At 42.6% G+C, this 19604-nt stretch overlaps 1 protein-coding gene across 1 annotated transcript in view; it reads left to right on the top strand.

Annotated features, from left to right (window-relative positions):
* C15H13orf42 (chromosome 15 C13orf42 homolog) overlaps nucleotides 1-17174 on the top strand; it is a 29702-nt gene extending 12528 nt beyond the window's left edge. The window contains exons 2-4 of the mRNA XM_055244587.2: nucleotides 11147-11294; nucleotides 13655-13895; nucleotides 14926-17174. Of these exons, the coding sequence (XP_055100562.1) occupies nucleotides 11147-11294; nucleotides 13655-13895; nucleotides 14926-15100 (564 nt within the window). The 3' untranslated portion in view covers nucleotides 15101-17174. The remainder of the gene's footprint in view (nucleotides 1-11146; nucleotides 11295-13654; nucleotides 13896-14925) is intronic.
* Nucleotides 17175-19604: the final 2430 nt, after the last annotated feature.

Below are 19604 nucleotides of genomic sequence, written 5' to 3'. Positions count from 1 at the left end.
CACTGAAATAGATGCTCGATGTTCATACATAAAGACAATATATTTGCCCTAATGCAGCCCATAGCCTGAGGCAGCAACTCTCAGTGTCATTGTTTGAGCCACACTGGTGTGTTGAGGTGCCTTGGATGAGAAACAGGCGGAATTACAACCAGAACATTGGGAGTTGTGAATATCCTACAACCTGTCTCATGTATGCAGCAGCTGGCAGTGTGCATTTATCAATAGGGGTATGTCATATTTGTGAGTGTTATTTGCCAAAGTCATCTCACAGAAGAGGTTGAGGATCATTGGTCCAGTGTGAATTTATACAGTGTGCGATGTGGAGCTATCCAATGAGATAGAAAATGAGCATAGAAAAGATGTGCCTGGGTCTGTCTGCAGCAACTGGTGAAAGATTCAGAGAGGAGATGACACATGAGCTGACCCTCTGAGGAGATGAGGGGAACTGCTAAGTAGAAGAGGTGAGAGGGGGCTGGATGCATAGCAGTTGTCTCCTTGGCATTGGCTGGGTTCTCCTTTCTGACACAATGTTGCTGTTTACAACCGGAAGTTTATTTTGTGGAATTTAGATCTCTTGCAGAAAAATACTGACAGAGCCCAGAAGAAAATGAACAGACTGGGGAAGGGAGCATCTCAGGTACCCAGAGGGTGGTGAAGCCAAGCAGGATGGCAAACTGATACGAAATGCAAAAAAATAAATAATATAAAATTAGAAACTTCCTTCAAGGAATTAGAAATTGAAATGAGAAATACAAAGGAGTTTTGTTTGGAAAGTGCAAAGGATTCCATCTGAGAAGAGTAATCCGAGGCTCAGGCCTGGGGTGGGGAGGTGGAGCAGGGAAGACTCGGAAAATGATAACCCTAAGGCCATGGAGGGTTAAATGTGAAAGGCAAACTGGAGTGGAGCTGGCAATGAGATACAGATGCTCTTAGAGAAAACTTCGTCTCCCTGGGCTACTTCAGGGCTGATGGCAAAGGGACACGGACCCTGTGAAACTCAGCCGGGAAGGCTGCAGCAGGAAACAGCCTGCATTACATTTGGCATTTCCAAAGACCAAAAGGTCTGGGCTAGGAAAAAAAAATCAAGATTGAGAGAGAAGCAATCCACTTTTGCTTGGAGTTGTGAGTTCAGGGAGGGAAAACTTCTGGGTTTCATCTCGGGGTGTTGATGACTGAAGTCTCATTTTGCACAACCACCTCTTTGTAAAGTAGATTTTCCTGTGACAATAGCCTGAGCCCTGAAGGAATCACTGCGGGAATGTCATAGTGTACGTTAGAAAGCCCCATGGAAATTGTGAGAAGGCAGAAAAAGCTGAGCTCAGCATGAGTTCAATCCAGGAATAGAAAAGGCTCAGCCCCTGACTGGTAGTTTAGACTTGGTACTTAGAAAATCATCATAGAATCTATTTGGTGACCTTTAAAAGTATAATTTATAAAAGGACAATAGAAGGTCTATTAACCAAACCCTACTTAACTAACTTGCCAGATTACTTGATGCTCACCATTCTCTCATTGAGACACCCAGAGCAAGCTGGGTATTTATAAATGGAAGCCTATCTCTAACTACAGTATTACAGACAAAATACAAAATGACATATGACAAGATTTTCATTGCCGCACTAATAGCAAAAGATTGCAAACTACCCAAAGATCTATCAATCGGGGACTGTTGTTTGCATCTATGCATGTCTGTACAATGGAGAACTACGCAGCTATTAAAAGGGATGAGGAGGATCTCTATTTACTGCTATAGAGTGATCCTCAGGATACATTGAGTGAAGAAAGCAATACTCACAGGTGTACATGGTATGCTCCTTTTTGTTTTTTTAAAAAGCAGTAAATACAAATATGCTTGGTTGTATTTTTGAAGAAATGATAGAAAGATAAACAAAATACTAAAGCAAAGATAGAGGAAATGAGGAGAAGGGACTGACATGAAAGCAAGCCCTCTCTTGAATGTTAGTTATAGTTTTGATTTTGGAGCCATGCATATTATTTACATAGTTTTAAAATATTAAAGCAAAAAGAAAAAAGCAATCCTTAAACAGGAAACTCAACTGAAGCAGAGGAATCTAACAAATTACCAAGTCAAAAGCATAATCACACAGAAAAGCATTATTTCAAGAGACTTTAAAACAGAATTTTGGTTTATACAGTCCAACGACAAAACACACACACACATGCAGATGCACACACACATCTTAAACTGCATTCAGTGGGCTTACTATTGGAATGTTGATGTTACTATTTTGAAATGATTATATATAGTAGGGTAAAATAAATAAATAATCTTGTTAATGTTGCATGGAACCAAGATATTCAGTTTAATAGAGATACAAATATGAACTAAAGAAGTTAAGTATGAAACCTCTACTATTCAATTTGAATTAGAGAGACTGTCAGTTTCTGCTCAGGGTGTGGAGAGCAGGAAAGAATGTCACTCTCAACCTTACAAGGCCATGGAGAAGGCCACATTCCCAGGGACACAGCACCTGCCTGAGACTGGGGCTTTATCAGAAAACAGTGAATGCCCTCTTGCCTCTCACCACCATCCTAACAAGCATCAGGTAGAAACTGACAGTGGAATACTGCTAACAGAGGGGCAAAAGTGAGGAGGGAAACCCTCTCTTTAGGAAAGCAGATAGGAAAGACCTAAAGCTGAGGATGCAGCAGACATTGAGGACAAACTCTCTGGAAAATTAGCCTGTACTTTAAACACAAGGTATTTCTAGAAAGATTTAAAATCTGTGATGTACTTCGAGTAACCATAGCAACAACAGGCCCAGTCCCAGCTAAAATCTTATCTAGATTGACTCAAAACCAAACTAAAGGCCTAGCCAAAGGAAAGACCATTTGCAGGCATAAAAACCTCAGTGTCTACTGACCTACATAAAATGCCTGGCTTTCAACAAAAAAATTATGAAGTATATGAAAAAGCAAGAAAATAACAATGAAGTACCAAGCAACAAAGCAACTGATAGAACTAGACTCAGATATGACATGAACATTGGAACTATCAGACAGGAAAATTTTAAAAAATTATAATTAATATGTTAAAAGCCCTAATGGAACAGGTGGAAAACACACACAAGATCAGATGGATAATTCCAGCAGAAAGATGGAAACCATAAGAAAGAACTAAATGAAAAGACCAGAAATGAGCAGCACAGAACAGAGATGAAGAATGCCTTTGCTGGGCTCATCAGTAGACTTGATACAGCCATGGAAAAAATCAGCAGACTTGAAGATGGGTCCAAAGAGATGACCAAAACTAACACAAAAAGAAGATATAGTTAAAAAAAAACCAAATAAGTAAATAAATAAAAAACAGAGCATCCAAGAACTATGGGACAACATCAAGGGGTCTAATATAAGTGTAGTTGGAATCCCAGAGAAGAAGAAAGAGAGAAGGGGGTATGAGAAATATTTGAAGGAACAATGGCTGAGATTTTCCCCCAAATTAGTGACATATAATAAACCACAGATTAAAGAAGTTAAGAAAACATCAAGCAGGATCAATAACAACAACAACAGTGATCTAAGAACAACACACATAACAACAAACACAGATCTAAGAAGTCAAGAAAACACCAAGCAGGATCAATAACAACAACAACAGCAACAACAGTGATAAAACCTACATATATCATAATTAAATTGCTAAAAAGACAGAGAAAAATGACACATTGCACAGCATAACTAAGATAAAAATTACAATAAATTTCTTATCAGAGATGATGCAAGCCAGGAAACAATGGAGTTGTATTAGTCTGTTCTCACACTGCTAATGAAGACATACCCAAGACTGGGTAATTTATAAAAGAAAGAGGTTTAATGGACTCACAGTTCCACATGGCTGGAGAGGACTCACAATCATGGCGGAAGGCAAAGGAGAAACAAAGGCACATCTTACATGACAGCAAGCAAGACAGCATGCACAGGGGAACTCCCCTTTATAAAACCATCAAATCTCAAGAGACTCACTATCATGAAAAAAGCATGGGAAAGACACACCCCCATGATTCCATTATCTCCCACAGGGTCCTTCCCATGACACATGGGAATTATGGGAGCTACAATTCAAGATGAGGTTTGGGTGGGGACACAGCCTAACCATATTAAAAGTGGTATCTTTAAAGTGCTGAAAGAAAGAGAAATAATACTTATCAACAGAGTTCTATACCCAGTGGAAATATCTTTTAAGACATGAAAGCAAAAGAAATATTTGTTAGACAAGCAAAAACTGTGAGAATTCATTTTTCAGCAGACCTGTAGTACAATAAATATTGAGGATACTTTTTGAAGAGTAAATGTGGTACCAGATGAAACTTAGATCCACACAAAGAGGTGAGGAGGACTGGAAAAAGGTAAAAATACAATTTGTGGGTTTAAAACATTTTAAAATTCTCTAAATTATAACTAATTGCCTAAAGCAAAGAGGGTAGAATATATTGTGTGTTTACAGCATAATTAAAAGTGAAATGTATTGTAGCAATAATACAAAGTGTGTGAAGAGGAACTGTGAACACATCGTTTTAATTTGAGTTGCAAATATCAGTATGAACTCAAGAATTTTTATTTCTAAAAAATTAGTATTCCCTCGTTTATTGCACTGAAAAGGCCTAGAAGTAATGACAACTCTGTAGCAATAAAATCCCTAACATGTATATTGTGCTGTCTAGATGCCACTTCCAACTAAAAATTAGGTTTTTTTTGGAGAAGTAACAGAATCCAGGTCTGGAGTAGAAAATGTACAAGATGAATATTGGGCGTTTGTTATGTCTAAAAGTTCAGAGGTTCTCCCGGGAGGTGGAGCTTGCAGTGAGCCGAGATCGCGCCACTGCACTCCAGCCTGGGCGACAGAGCGAGACTCCGTCTCAAAAAAAAAAAAAAAAAAAAGTTCAGAGGTTCTCAAAGATACCAGGATTGTGTCAAAGAGACTCAGGATCCACCATGAAAGAGTTCTTGCTCTCAAAATACAGGACAGTGTGAGCATCAAAAAGGATAATTACAACTGATGAAAAGACGTCCAATATGTTAAAAATACATGAATTTTAAATAATACCCCCCCAAAACAAACAAGCAAGTGAACCTTATTGGTTACCTCGAAAACTTTCTAGGGTATCAATTTATTATATGGGAAAAAAAGAGCAAGTATTCTGCCATTCCTAAACAGACTATGTGGTTGATGAGGGAAAGTTCTTCATACCAAAAGCACAGTTAATAAATGCAGGAAGGTTGAAGAACTGGAAAAGCAACATTTTGCAACTAGTAGTAAAATAATGAATCTAGACAATGATTGCTAAAAGCATTAAGTAAAAGGTAGGTGGCAGATTTTCTAGTAGATGGATCAAGCCAACATCACATAAACCCCCAATCAATGTCAACATTGCATGAAACAGGAAAACATGCACTGTGTGCCTCCTGGTGTGTGATACACAGCACCACTAACCTTATTATTAAAAAAATTAAATCTGAATTGAATTAAACCTTTAAATCTGAACTTTGCAATTCAGTAGCCACCAGTCACATATGGCTATTTAAATTTAAATTTAAGAATTAAAAGTTCAGTTCCTCAATCACGGTAGCCACTTTTCAAGTACTCAATAGCCACACGTGGCTAGTGGCTGCCATATTGGACAGTGTAGATGTAGAACATTCCCAGCACTACAGAAAGTCCTACTGGACAGACCTGCTCCAGATCTGAGGACCAGTTATAGGGAATTTGAGGAAGAGAGAAACATGTGAACCAATACCCAGAAGAAGGAGTCAGTCAAATCTAGAATGTGAGAAAGTCTATAGAACGAGAGATGCAGATTCTTCAATTAAATGACCTGCATAAATCATTAAAGAGACTTAAACAGGTAGCAACTAAATGTGGACCTTGTTTGGATCCTAACTTGAACAAACCAACTTGCACAAGACATGTTTGAGTCAGTCAAGAAAAATAGAACATAAACTAGGTACTTGCTGATATTAAGAAATTATCAGTTTTGTTGAGTATTATATTGTGGATAATGTTGCTGAAAACTCTTATCTGTTAAAGATACATTTTGAAGTATTTATGAGTAAAATTATCTTTTTTTAGGATTAGCTTTCAGAAAAAAAAGTGAGAGGTTGATAGATGAACAAAAACGGCAGAAAGGTGATGGTTGTTGCTGATGATGAGTATATGAGGTTCACGGTACTATTTTCTATAGTTTTTGTATTGAAAAAATTTTTATAATAAAACATTTTTAAAACTAGGATATGCCTATGTACTTCTCAGCTTCACAAGTTGAAAGACTTGCTTATTAAAATTGTTATATTTCTTCCCAAACTGGTTTATATAATTTGGACTTATTGTAATTTATAGTCATGTATTTTAATTAAATATGGTAATATATGAACGATAAAATATAATTTCTTTTATGGAAACTAAGTTGAGTGTTTTAGAAAGATTCACTAATAGAGAGTTGGTTTTTAAAAAGCAAAAAAATGAGGTTTCGACAAAGCAAATGTGAGAGATTTGAAAAAAAAATTATAAATTATAAAGAGCTAGAAGGATTTTACACTCAAGTTTTTTTCTCAGGTGCCTAGATCACTTTAAATAAACCAAATCCGGAAATTTTAGATGAGATATTGTGGATAAGATTTAGGTGAAAACAAATGAATAATTCAAATGAATAAATCCTATTCAAAAGATTGGTGATCAAAAAACATGGATTAAAGTGAGGAATTTAGGAAAATGTTATACATATTTACAGTAACTTGATAATAAAATGCAGCTTATTGCAGGTGGTAACAGACTTGGAGGAGGTGGCACAACTTGTGGTTTATATGATAAAGGACCGGGTAATTTATCCCCCAACTAGGGACACGTTGGAGAGTGGAAAGAGGTACTACGCATAATCCCACTGGGATAACAGGTGTAAACTGGGATGATTCCTGAGCACACCAGGATGTTTTGTCCCCTGGACAATAAGAGATAGGATTAGAATCCCAAGCCGTTTTTAACACATTAGAGCAGCAGCTGTTTCTAGCCAGAATGAAGTCTGGCAGGGATGAATGCCAAACATTAATTCAGGAAGCAAACAAAACTGCATGAATACAAGCAGAGGAAATGTCTGCCTAGGAGGTGGCTTAGGTAAAGTTTGGGAATGGGAAAGTGCGCCCCTGTGGGTGAGATGTTCTTATACTTTGGGCCAATAGGAGAGAGCAGCAGGGGATGGATGGAGTCCCGTTACCTGGGCTTCTTTGTGTGCTAAGCCATAGGAAGGACACAAAGACATGAAGAGTCTGGGCCCTTTAACCCAGAGTTTTGTTCTCATCCCTCAGTGACCTGTATCCTGTCCCCTTGTGTCATGTCCCCTGTGTTCTTGTCATCATGGAGACACTCCTGTCTGCTCTTGCAAACCCAGGGAGTGTAACCAGGATTTGAGGTTTTCCACTCTAAACCAGTCATTGAGATGGAGATCGTGGGCCCCTTTGCTGTCTCCCCTATGTTCAGGTCCCTGTAGAGTGATGATTCAGCCACTGTATATTAGAATCACTTAATTGTCTAAATTAATTGGTTTAGGAAAAGGGCAGGCATAGATATTGTTTAAAAGCACCCCAGGAGAATCTAACAACCACTGGGATTAGCTACCACTGTTACAGAGTCACCCTGACACTGATGGGGGATAGCATTATCACTCTCAGGACTGGGATCTCAGACTGGGTCAAGGGGCAGGGAAAGCAGGCGGGGAAGGCAGGCAGGGCTAAGTAGGAGAATAAAGCAATTTGTTTATTCACTTACACTTGTTTATGCCCCTGCCTTATCCCATGAAGGATTTGGGGCAAGGCAGTGGGGGGACTAATGAAGATAATCGGACAAGTGGAGGAAAGCCCTCTTTTGTGATGAGAGTTAGTCACACAGGCACATATGGGTCAGCCACAAATAATGTCACCAGTGTGCCGCCACTGACTCACTCCCCAGCCACAGCAGGATCCAAAAGATTTTTCAACAGAAATGAGTTTTATAATGACCATGGATTGACTGGGCCAGCAGAGCCCAGGAAGTGGGACCTGGAAGAACAGGCTCTTTAGTGTCAGCCAAGGAGCTCACTTGTCAGTGTTTCAGAGTGATCCTGGGACGGTAATTGCTGCTGAGCTTAGCAGAAATGTCAGGGTGTGGGAAAGTGACCCAAGTCTTGAATCCTAAAGCTGAAGTTTTGGAAATAGGCGACATGTTTGAATATTTGGAATCTCACCTCCAGAAAAGGTGCAGCTGAAAGGGCTATTGTCCACTAGCTTGGATGACAGAGAATTCAGTGGCTGAGGTGGTGATTTCTATGGTAGTGTTTTCTTTTTTTAGTTTATAAATGTTATCCTCAGAGGATAATACTTGAGGAGATTCAGGAGATTCACAACAAGACAACATTCATGTTAAGCTAGCCAATGGCGGGATGCTTTCTTAGCCTTTAATAGCTAAGACACCAACATTGACTCTTTTCCTAACTCTCTAACAGCAACTGACTCAGGCTGCTTTGAGCTGCTAGCCAAACCCTCCCTCCAGAGACACTTAGGACTGAATCACTTAAATCAAATAATAGGGTAACCCAGATAAAAAAGAATATGATGAACATAAACAAGACTGAGACCTTTGCATTAAGCTAAATGCTGATGACAGTTGCCTTCTGAAGACTTGGAGATGTCCCCTCCATGTGGAGGTGGGTTTTGAGGTGCAAAACCACCATGGACCTTGCATTACTATTAAATAATACCCATCCTTCCTCAGGGGTCAGGCTGCGTCAGCCTGACCCTCAGGGGTCAGCCAAAGAATGGCTTTGTCTATTCTTTGTTTCTCTCTTCTCCACTTCACCAAAAATCTATAAAGTGATATCTGTCATCGCAGACTTAGGTTAGGTACTGAGACCCATGGGAACCTAGAGGATGGAAACTTAGCCCAGGAGAGGGGTAGGCTTCCTGGAGAAGGAGCAGTTCCAGCCAAGATTCAATGGATGAATTTGGAGTCAGCCAATGAGAACATCCAAGGCAAAGGAAGCAGCAAGAGAAAATGCAGGGAGAATAAACAAGTGTGGACCTACCTCCAGGTGTGAGCCTTCTGTCACCTGCCTTCAAGAAGGACGCCTGGCAGCTGGGCCTGCTGTACTAAGAGACTGAGCCTCCTGGTTTTTTAGTTTCATCCCATGCCCAGCCCTTGTTGTGCCTGGTGTCACCCAGTCTAGAGCATCTCCACTTCCTGAAGGTTGAATTGTCCCTCTTCTCAGCTGCCACCCCACCCGTGATGTTCTGGGACCTAGTCCTTCTGCTCCATCACATTAGTCACCTCTCCACCTGCTTTCTGACTGGCAAAAGGTTTTGGAAATTTCTCTTCCATGGTTGGCCTTTCTCTTGTTCTCTTTGTTCTTGAGGTTTCTACTTTTCCTCTCCTCAGTTTCATTTTAAAACAGAAAGGCCATCTGTGGAAGAGAGATTTCCAAAAGCTTCTGCCAGTCAGAAATCAGGTGGAGAGTGACGAATGTGTTGGAGCAGAAGCACCAGGAGACACTGCTGTAAAGATCCTACCCAAGACTGGTAATTTGTAAATAAAAGAGGTTTAATTGACTCACAGTTCCACATGGCTGGGGAGGCCTCAGGAAACTTACAATCATGGTGGAAGGTGAAGGGAGAGTAGGCAGCTTCTTCACAAGGCAGCAGGAGAGAGAGGGCGAGCAAAGGGGAGGTGCCACACTTTTAAACCATCAGATCTCATGAGAACTCACTCACTATCATGAGAACAGCAAGGAGGAAACCGTCCCCATGATCCAATCACCTCCCACCCAGTCTCTCCCTTGACATGTGGGGATTACAATTCAGGATGAGATTTGGGTAGGGACACAGAGCCAAATCATATCAAGGTGTATATTGTGTTCCTTCAACATCTTCCTCTAAGAAAGCTCTTAGAGCTTTCCTTTGATATTTTGCAAGTATAAAAGGAAGAAACCTCTCTATTTAAAAATGTTTCTTAGTAGTACAAAATGCGTACACTTAATAAACATCTTGTACACACAGAGATGCTGTTTTCTTTCCTGACACACCAGTCTATAACTAAATCATATTCACTTTTAATACCATCCTATTTTCAGAATGCCCATATAAAATAAAATAACTCTACATTGAATCAAAATACCCATATTAACACATCTGTCCCTTTTTTTCTCTCCCCAAGTCCTCTTATTTCCTAAATTCCTCAGAGAGTTTTTTTTATTAGTACACATATTGATTTGGTCAGTTCTAGAGACAATGAGTTCTCCACTGAAACCCATCTTGGATCTTGAACTTCCATGGTATCAGTCACTCATGACCGGACTGTTGTGAAGATCATGAAGGGAACAGTCAGGAAAGAGCCTGGAACCTCGTTAGCTACTGAATAGATTCTTGAAACTCTCTATTATTCCTTGTACTTTTCAAACAACCATACTAATTTTAATTTATTCCACGATTTGAGTGTAAATTTGGTTCCTTTAGAAACTGAAAACATCTTTAAAAAAATTTTTATTTTTAATTTTTGTGGGTACATAGTAGGTATATATTTATGGGGTACATGAGATGTTTTGAGACAGGCATGCAATGTGAAATAATCACATCATGGAAAACGCGGTATCCATCCCCTCAAGCATTTATCCTTTGTGTTTCGAAAAATCCAGTTATACTCTTTCAGCTATTTTAAAATGTAGAATTGAGTTATTATAGAAACTGACAACTCTTAGAGCATTTTCAACATATCTGGAGATCTATCATCTCTTTCCTGTGGTGAGCGTCTCACCACCTACTTAAGGAACTGCACAATCTCCTAATTTGGTGTTTATCAGCAAGGAACAAGGCTAAAAAAAGACTAATTATTTTGCCTAATGTCTGACAGCAAATCTGTGATGAAGAAAGAAGTAGATCTGGTTGTCCTTTCACTCTCCCTTCTTGAGATAATTAGAAATCCATTGACCTACAGCAATTATGGACCTGGAGTATCTACCTTCCTTCCACAGGGCACTTATTCATAGTTACCTTTGAAACCTCACAAATCCCTAACCCCATGCACATTTCGTTTTAGCAACATTTCACCCTTTTCTGAGTCTCTGGCTTACTGGCCCAGGCAACTCTCTCTTCTCCCCTTCACCTCTTGCAGAAAGCAACCTCAAAGAAATACTCACAGTTCAGTGCCGATGTGGCTGAGGCCATTGCTTTCTTTGACTCCATCATTGCAGAGCTGGATACAGACAGACGGCCCCGGGCTGCCGAGGCCAGCCTGCCAAATGAAGATGTGGACTTTGATGGTGAGTGCCAGGAAGGCAGTGGGAAGATGGTGGCTGAAGGCAGGTGGGGCTGTGATGCTGTGAGGATGGGCTGGGGGCTCTGGGGTGGACTTACAGGATGGGCCATCAGGAATCCCACCTCCCTGATTAAAAGGAAACCCTACACCTCCAAGCTGGAGCCTGGCCCTGAGCTCATCCTCTGTGGGGATCTCTTACTTCAGTTTTCTCTGCTGCCACGGCTCCAGCCTGCCCCTCCAACACTCTGGCGCCATGTTTGGACAATGTTTTCCCTGTGGTCCACTTACCATGGCTGAGATAGGTGGGACTTTCCTAAGACTCCAAGAAGGACAGCAATAGGGAAATGATGAAGGAAGGAGAATCGATGAGGGGTGTCATTTAAAGGGTACAGTTTCAGTTTTTTGAGATGAAAAAGTTCCAGAGATCGCTTGCAAAACAACGTGAATATACTGAACATGACTGAACGGCGCACTTAAAAAATAGTGATGATGGTAAATTTTATGTTCTGTATGCTTCACCACAACTTAAAAAAATGAAACGAAATGGACAAACTGTATTTGAGAATCCAGCTTCTGACCATACATAGGCTAGGTAGTAGGGTGGTGCATAGGGCAGGAGAGGCCCATGGTGGCTGCCCAGACCCAGCCTGGACTGCTGGAGCTGGAGTGGGATGAGGCCTGAGGCCATGCTTCCCTCCTCACCAAGGCGTGTCCTGGGGCACCCCTCCTGATGGAGAGCAAAGAATCCAAACACATTCATCAGTTGAGCACCCTTTACATTCCGTTATGCGACTATCAGTTTGTTTAACCTTTGACTTGCCCCCCATGGTGTAAATTAATGATAGTTTTATTCAGGGGGCTCACTGGCCCCTTATACTAAGGTCAAAGCTTTTGGTACCAGTATTAAATAATTCATGAGTGTTTTCTCTAATGCTTGAAAGAAGCTTGTGATTTGTTGTTGTTGTTCTGGCCTTGATAGATGTGTATCTGTGGGATTTGGGGTTTCAAATTGGGTTCTTTGCAGTTTCACAGAGGGTTAACCCTGCTCCCCAAGCTTATTCTCATCCTCCTCCTCTCCCACACAGCCCCTCTGGTCCCTGACAGACAGCAGCCCTGCCCCTGGGAGTGAGGAGGCCTAGGAAATTCAGGATATTGGTGAAAGGATGACAAAATCCACTAAGGATGCAAGGGTCATTTTCAGAGTTATAATTTTTAATAAAAATGAGTGTGACCAAGTCATTTTTATTAAGTTCATGAAATGGCCACTTTTCTCCTCTGATAACAAAAAACATACCAAAGCGTAAAGAAGAAAGTAAAAAATATGACCTGCAAAACTACCACCTAGAGATAATCATCACCATTAACATTTGGGGATATGTCTTTTTGAGTGTGGTTTTAACACACACACACACACATTCTCTCTCTCTCACACACTCTCTCACACACACACACACACATACACACACACAAACTCACAGACTCATTTTAATTTTTTTGACATAAAACTAGGACGTCCTTTCATTTAACAATTTACAATATGTCTTGGGCTACTTTCCAAGCCAATAAATATAGATCTGTGTCTTCATGTTTTTTTTTTTTTTTTTTTTTTGAGACAGAGTCTCGCTCCATCGCCCAGGCTGCAGTGCAGTGGCGTGATCTCAGCTCACTGCAAGCTCCACCTCCCGGGTTCATGCCATTCTCCTGCCTCAGCCTCCCGAGTAGCTGGGACTACAGGCACTCGCCACCACGCCCGGCTAATTTTTTGTATTTTTCAGTAGAGATGGGGTTTCACCGTGTTAGCCAGGATGGTCTCAATCTCCTTACCTAGTGATCCGCAGGCCTCAGCCTCCCAAAGTGCTGGGATTACAGGTGTGAGCCACTGCGCCTGGCCTTTTTTTTTTTTTTTTGAGATGGATTCTTGCTCTGTCATCCAGGCTGGAGTGCAGTGGTACGGTCTCGGCTCACTGCTACCTCTGCCTCCCCAGTAGCTGTGATTACAGGCGCCTGCCACCACGCCCGGCTAATTTTTGTATTTTTAATAGAGATGGGGTTTCACCATGTTGGCCAGGCTGGTCTCAACTCCTGGCCTCAGGTGATCCGCCTGCCTCGAACTCCCAAAGTGCTGGGATTACAGGCGTGAGCCCCTGCACCCGGCCTATGTCCTCATTTTTAATGGACATATATTCCATTGCATTCCTCCTGCACCACAACTGCAGAGTCAAATCTGCTTTGCTTGGCTATTAGGAACATGGTTGCCTATACCCATTTCCTGTGAGTGTTCAGTCCAATCCGCCCTCTCCTTTGCTTTATGCGCCTCCCAATGGCAAGCCCTTCCTTCCCGGGTCACACGCTTTTCTCTTCCAGTGGCCACCAGCTCCAGGGAGCACAGCTTGCATTCTAACTGGATCCTGCGGGCGCCGCGCAGACGCTCTGAGGATATCGCTGCCCACACTGTGCATACTGTAGACGGCCAGTTTCGAAGGAGCACCGAGTGCAGGACCGTGGGCACTCAGAGGAGACTCGAGAGGCACCCCATTTATTTGCCCAAGGCTGTGGAAGGGGCCTTCAACACCTGGAAATTTAAGCCCAAAGCCTGCAAAAAAGAGTAAGTGCTTGACCTAAATAGCATGACCAAGATGTTCTTGTGGCCTCCAGACGCTTGGGGTGATCCTTAAGGTGCCTTGAGCCCCATCTTACATGCCAAATATTATTCTTATATACATATGTATATATTTTTTTTTGTTGTTGTTGTTGTTGTTGTTGTTGGTGGTGGTGGTGGTGGTGGTGAGGTCTTAGTTTCAACATTTTTTTTTTGGTAGTCTGCACTCTAGCCTGGTGCACTGCTGTTGCCTGCTCCTAACTTGCTTCTTCCTGGGTCTGCCTCCCTTTCTTTCCGGCCCACTTAGCCCATGCACTGTGCCATCCGCCTTCATGGATTCCCCCCAGTGCCACTGACGCATTGCGTGCTACAGACTTTTAATGAGTCTGAGGTTCAACAGAGCATAGCACCAAGAGGAAACCAACATTAAATGAATCAGATGCCCCTCTCTAAAACGCACCGGGCAGGCTCCGAGACGTAGAACTTCTTGCTGGCCAGGCCCCTCTTGGGCCATCTTACCACCATCTCCTCTGGCCTCTCTCCTTTTAGATCCTCCTCCCCGAGGCCTAGTTACCGTCACTAACCGTCAAATTCCTGTTATCCACTCACTCAGAGCAATAAGCTCTTTCTGGGTTTGGGCAACCCAGGCCATGCTTCAGGGCCTTGCCTGTCACAACAGAAGGGCATGTCAAGCCTCATCAGCTGTCTTCCTTTGCTTCTACAAAAGCCACTAAACCCTGTTGGATTTGGGGGCTTTCTAGATAGCATTTCCCTCCTACGGTAACAGACCATGCACTGGACATATTAAAATCACAACCCAGCCCTCACCACCCATCCTTCTCCTTCAAGGCCAGGCCAAGGTCCAGCTGAGGTCCACCCATGGCCCCCATCGCGACACCATTTGGTCCTCCCCAAGACCCAGGACTAGGGCAGCAATCTGAGGGTCTCCATGAGAATGGTGGTCATCGAGCATCCCTTCCTTCTGTGTGGCCGGCCAAGCCGAACTTAAACCTCCCGCCTCATTCCTTCCTTCCAGCCTGGGGAGCTCCAGACAGATCCTTTTCAACTTCTCAGGAGAAGATATGGAGTGGGATGCAGAGCTCTTTGCATTGGAGCCCCAGGTGTCTCCTGGGGAGGACTACTATGAGACAGAGAACCCCAAAGGACAGTGGCTGCTTCGAGAAAGACTTTGGGAGCGGACGGTGCCCTGACTCCATCTGGATTCCTTGACGTGTCTCAGGCTGGGTCCCTGAGAAGCTTTCCGCTTTCAGCGCAGCATGAGGTATTTGGTAGAGTTGAAAATGCAAATTGTAACACAGTCAACCCCCTCAGCACACTGCCTGCTGGTGCCGCGCTAGTGCCAAACAGACCTGTGGCTTCCCAGGGGACAGGTCTCAGGACACTCTCAGAGCTTGAGTTTCTCTGCGTGGGCTGATGAGCAGGGACTTACAGCCTGGCTGGTCTTGAAGAGCTGAAGGAATGGAAGGTCTTGAGTGGAGTGTCTGGGCTCACTCCCCTGACCTCACCTGGCCTGGTCCTCATTCTCCACGTGTCTGTCCAGGTGGCTGCTAGCAATGTGCTCAGTACCAGAAATGAACTCACCTGTAGATTTCTGGGCCAAAGCTTCAAAGAGGTAGCTCCTCTTTCTATGAGGCTCAGAGACACGCTGGATCTGCACTGAGGTTGCCTTCTTGTGTGCAGAATGCAGTTGAGAAAGCAGCTCCCTTTGCTCTCTTTTCAGAGTTTTCCAGAAACTCCTGCTGCATTAAGCTAAGACGAGGCTAATGCCCTGGCAATGGGGTGAGGGAAGGCGTATGTCTCGAGCCTGCCTGGGGGCTACACTGTTTCCTCAGGCCCAAAAACTCAGCTCCCCTTCACATAGGCAATTGACAAGAGAAGAAGAGAGATGGGGAGATTCTTTTTCTTTTTCTTCTAACTCTTACCCAGAAAAATCTTTTTAAACATCCACGGAACCAGTTTATGACAGGCCACACCTTTCCGTTTCCCCAGTTAAGAGATCAGAATCATTACGTTCTTTTGGTATAGAAAGGATTTCTGTATTTTAGGAACTATCTGAATCAGAATTACATTTAAAATATATTCTTTGTATTTCTAAATACTTTTTACCTTTTTGCAATAGTTGTGCCTATTCAAGCTGGAGAACCACTGGTTTGGAGAATATACTGAACTTTATCCATTCTCACTTCTTTTTTTGGCATTTTCTTGTAAACCAGTCTGTGCATGTATAAGGGCCTTTGGGCAGAAGGAAGGGAGAGAGACAAAAAACAGAAAACAAAACAAAACAAAACACAACCAATCATTTGAATTAAGCCAAGGATGTTCTAGGCTAAGGTCAGGCTAAGAACTGAACAGAGGCTTCCTTTCTGCCATGCCTCTGGGATGATATTCTTATTGTTCCATTTTTTAGGAAGACCCTTTTGTTTATGTGAACCTGATCATATGAATCTAAGAATATGCAACTCTTACAAATAAAAGACAGCTAGTAATTATATTGCATTCTTAGAAATTTTATCTCAACATGTTTTCAGAATGAAACCATACTGGAAATGTTTTAATACTTCTCTTTATTATTTTTCGAGTGCCAATGTCAATGTTTGGAAGGTTTCTTTCATTTTGTTGCTTGTACTAACCCAACTATAGCCAGAAGCTTGACTGGAAAATAAATGTTTAGGAGATTTGTTTTATAAACTGCATTAAAGCACTGCCATTTATCACCACAGATCTTTTCTTTTCTCTAAATGTGGCCGTTTGAAGCCTCATCTATAAAAGTTCATTGTTGGGGATAAACTCAGGATAAAGGTGTCTTTACTCTGCCTCTTATCAAACTACAGTTTATCATAGATCCACCCTGAAATTATGTGGTGAAGATACGGTGTACATTTTGTTTTTAAAGATAAGAAAAAATAAACATGACTGAGAGGATGTTTGGAGTCCTGATTTTTTTTTAAAGCATTTATTGCTTATGGCACATGAAGCTGTGCTGTCTTATTTTGCTTTGTTTTGTATGTTTTTTGTCTTTCACGAGACTATACACAGCCTGAAAAATTCCATGATTGGGAAACAGAAGGTTGTCTTATCTTTGGGGATCATTTTTAGGTGTTTGAAGATGGTGATAAACCCAAGGATCTGGGCTCTGACTGGGGAATCTTGAGATGGTGTCTGGTGGGGTTTGAGATAAATCAAATCTGAAACAATAAAAGTCAATTCAGAAAACCCAGTTGAGTTGACAGACTCGTTTCTTCCTTAGATTGGCCAGTTGTTCAATGGAATCAAGCCGGTCACTGGGGCTATGTTAGCATCTCCGGCTTTCCCAGGATTCTCAGTTTTGATACATGAAAATCTACCTATCCCTAGAAAGAATGTCAAAAAGAGAGGATGTGCATTCCTGGCATCTGGCTTGTTTTTTAGCCCCTGGTTTCTAGCTGTCACTACAGACTGTTTTCTGCTTCGTGGGGCAAGATGCATGGAGCTGCTAGTTCGATTTGAATCGTGTGTACCCAGCCGTGTGCCATGCAACTGAGAGCATTGCTGCCAAGATCGACCTTCCTGGTGCCCATTCTCAGACACAGAGCCCAAAGTGTCTCTAACAGGACACTGTGTTCCTCTCACCACTGATTGCCTTTGCATAGAGGATGAGTTTTCTGTTGCTGCTGTAATAAATTACCACAGACTTAAAGCCTTAAAACAATATATATTTATGCTCTGACAGTCTGGAAGTCAAAAGAACCAAAATCAGTTTCACCAGGTTAGGTCAAGGTGTTGGCAGAGCTGTGTTCCTTCTGGAGGCTTTAGAGGAGAATCCATTTCCTTGCCTTTTTCAGCTTTCAGGGGCTTCCTGCATTCCTTGGCTGGTGACCCCATCCTTGCATCACTCCAACCTGTTGATTGCATCATCACATCTCCACCTGCTCAGTCTGTGCTTCTGCTTCCCATTTATAAGGTTTTTTTTTTTTTTTTTTTTTTTGAGACAGAGTTTTGCTCTTGTCGCCCAGGCTGGAGTGCAATGCGCGTGATCTTGGCTCACCGCAACCTCTGCCTCCTGGGTTCAAGCGATTCCCTTGCCTCAGCCTCCTGAGTAGCTGGGATTACAGGCATGTGCCACCACGCCCGGCTAATTTTGTATTTTTAGTAGATATGGGGTTTCCCCATGTTGGTCAGGCTGGTCTCGAACTCCCGACCTCAGCTGATCTGCCCACCTTGGCCTCCCAAAGTGCTGGGATTACAGGTGTGAGCCTACGTGCCCGGTCCATTTATAAGGATCTTTGTGATTACATCACTCTCACCTGAGCAATCTCTCCATCTCCAAATCCTTAATCAAATCTGCAAAATATCTTTTGCTGTATAAAATGACATTCACAGGTTCTGGGGATTAGGATGGAAACATCTTTGGGAAGCCATTATCTAGCCAACCATACAGCATCACAAGATGTTCTAGTCCTTCTAACAGACCCAGCCCAATTCCCTTTTAAGCTTCATTATAAAAGCCCAATATCTGTGGCTAATTCTGACTTTACATTTACATGCTTTCATTTACAAACTCCTTTGGTTCCAGCTCCTCCCTTGTAATTTGATTAAGGTGAAATTCTGTCTTGTCTGACAGGTTCCAATTTCAGAAAGACTTTTCAATTATATCAAATTCCCAAGTGGAAAAACATGTCACTTCAACCCTATAAGGATGAGGAATGGGCAATGGTTCTAGATAAACATCGCTGCTGGTCAAGAGTGATGTTTTCCTTCAATGAGTCCATCAATTGCTTTATTAAGCAACTGCTACTTGCCAAGCAAAAGAACACTTCATCTGCTTTCTGCCCTTCAGCAGTTGGTGATCCAAAGGGAGAAAACAGGATGAACACAGAGAAGCTGTGCTGAGCTCCTTCTGCTTCACTGAGTGTCACTGTCTACCTACAAAAGGAGCTCTGGGAAGGGAGAGAGCCCACGGAGCTTGAGGTGTTGGGAAAAACGTCGTGGCTGGGGTGGAGCCTTGAAAGATGGATTTGGACTTTAGCATAAGACGGCTGATGGGGAACAGCATGAAAAAGCACAGCCATGGAAACAATAGCGGAAAGGATGGGGGACAGTAAAGAAGCACCCTTGACTGAAGGGCAGGGTTTCTATCAAGCAGCCATAGGAAATCAGACTGAAAAGGTTGGAAGAAGTCAAAGGAGGGGCATAGAGTTGGGTAGACGGGGATAAAGAATTGCACCATTATTGCATCTCGAGTTGGAGAGTGGAAAGGTGAAGTAGAATCCAGTACAGTTAGGGGGAGGAGTGGGATCCCTAAGGCTGTCCCCTGAAACATTGTGGGCTTAAACCAATCCAAGCTGCCCATGTCCTCAGCAAGAGAGACTCTACAGCCTTTGTCCCACTCCTGACTGTCCGCTGCCTCCCTTGGTTTCTCCATCCTCTTTGACTTCTTTCCTCCCCAGGGTGTGGTGTTTGCCCCTAAACTCCCCAGATCTGGCCAGATCAGACTCCTGTGGCAGGTCTTACCCATGGTCCCATGTCGTTCGCCTGCATCCTCAGGCACTGTCTTCCTTCAGCCGTTCCAGCATCCCTGATCAAACACTGGGTGCTCAGCACCACCTCCAGTTCTTCATAAACACTCTGGTTCTATGCAGGTCTCCTTGAAAGGAGGAGGGGGAGTGTGATGAGAGGAGTAGAGGTTTGGGCAGGCACACTTTGTAAATCAATTCA

This window comes from Symphalangus syndactylus, chromosome 15 (assembly GCF_028878055.3).
Source record: "Symphalangus syndactylus isolate Jambi chromosome 15, NHGRI_mSymSyn1-v2.1_pri, whole genome shotgun sequence".
NCBI lineage: Eukaryota > Metazoa > Chordata > Mammalia > Primates > Hylobatidae > Symphalangus > Symphalangus syndactylus.
Note: the sequence above shows the minus strand (reverse complement) of the source record. Positions and strands in the feature narration are given on the sequence as shown.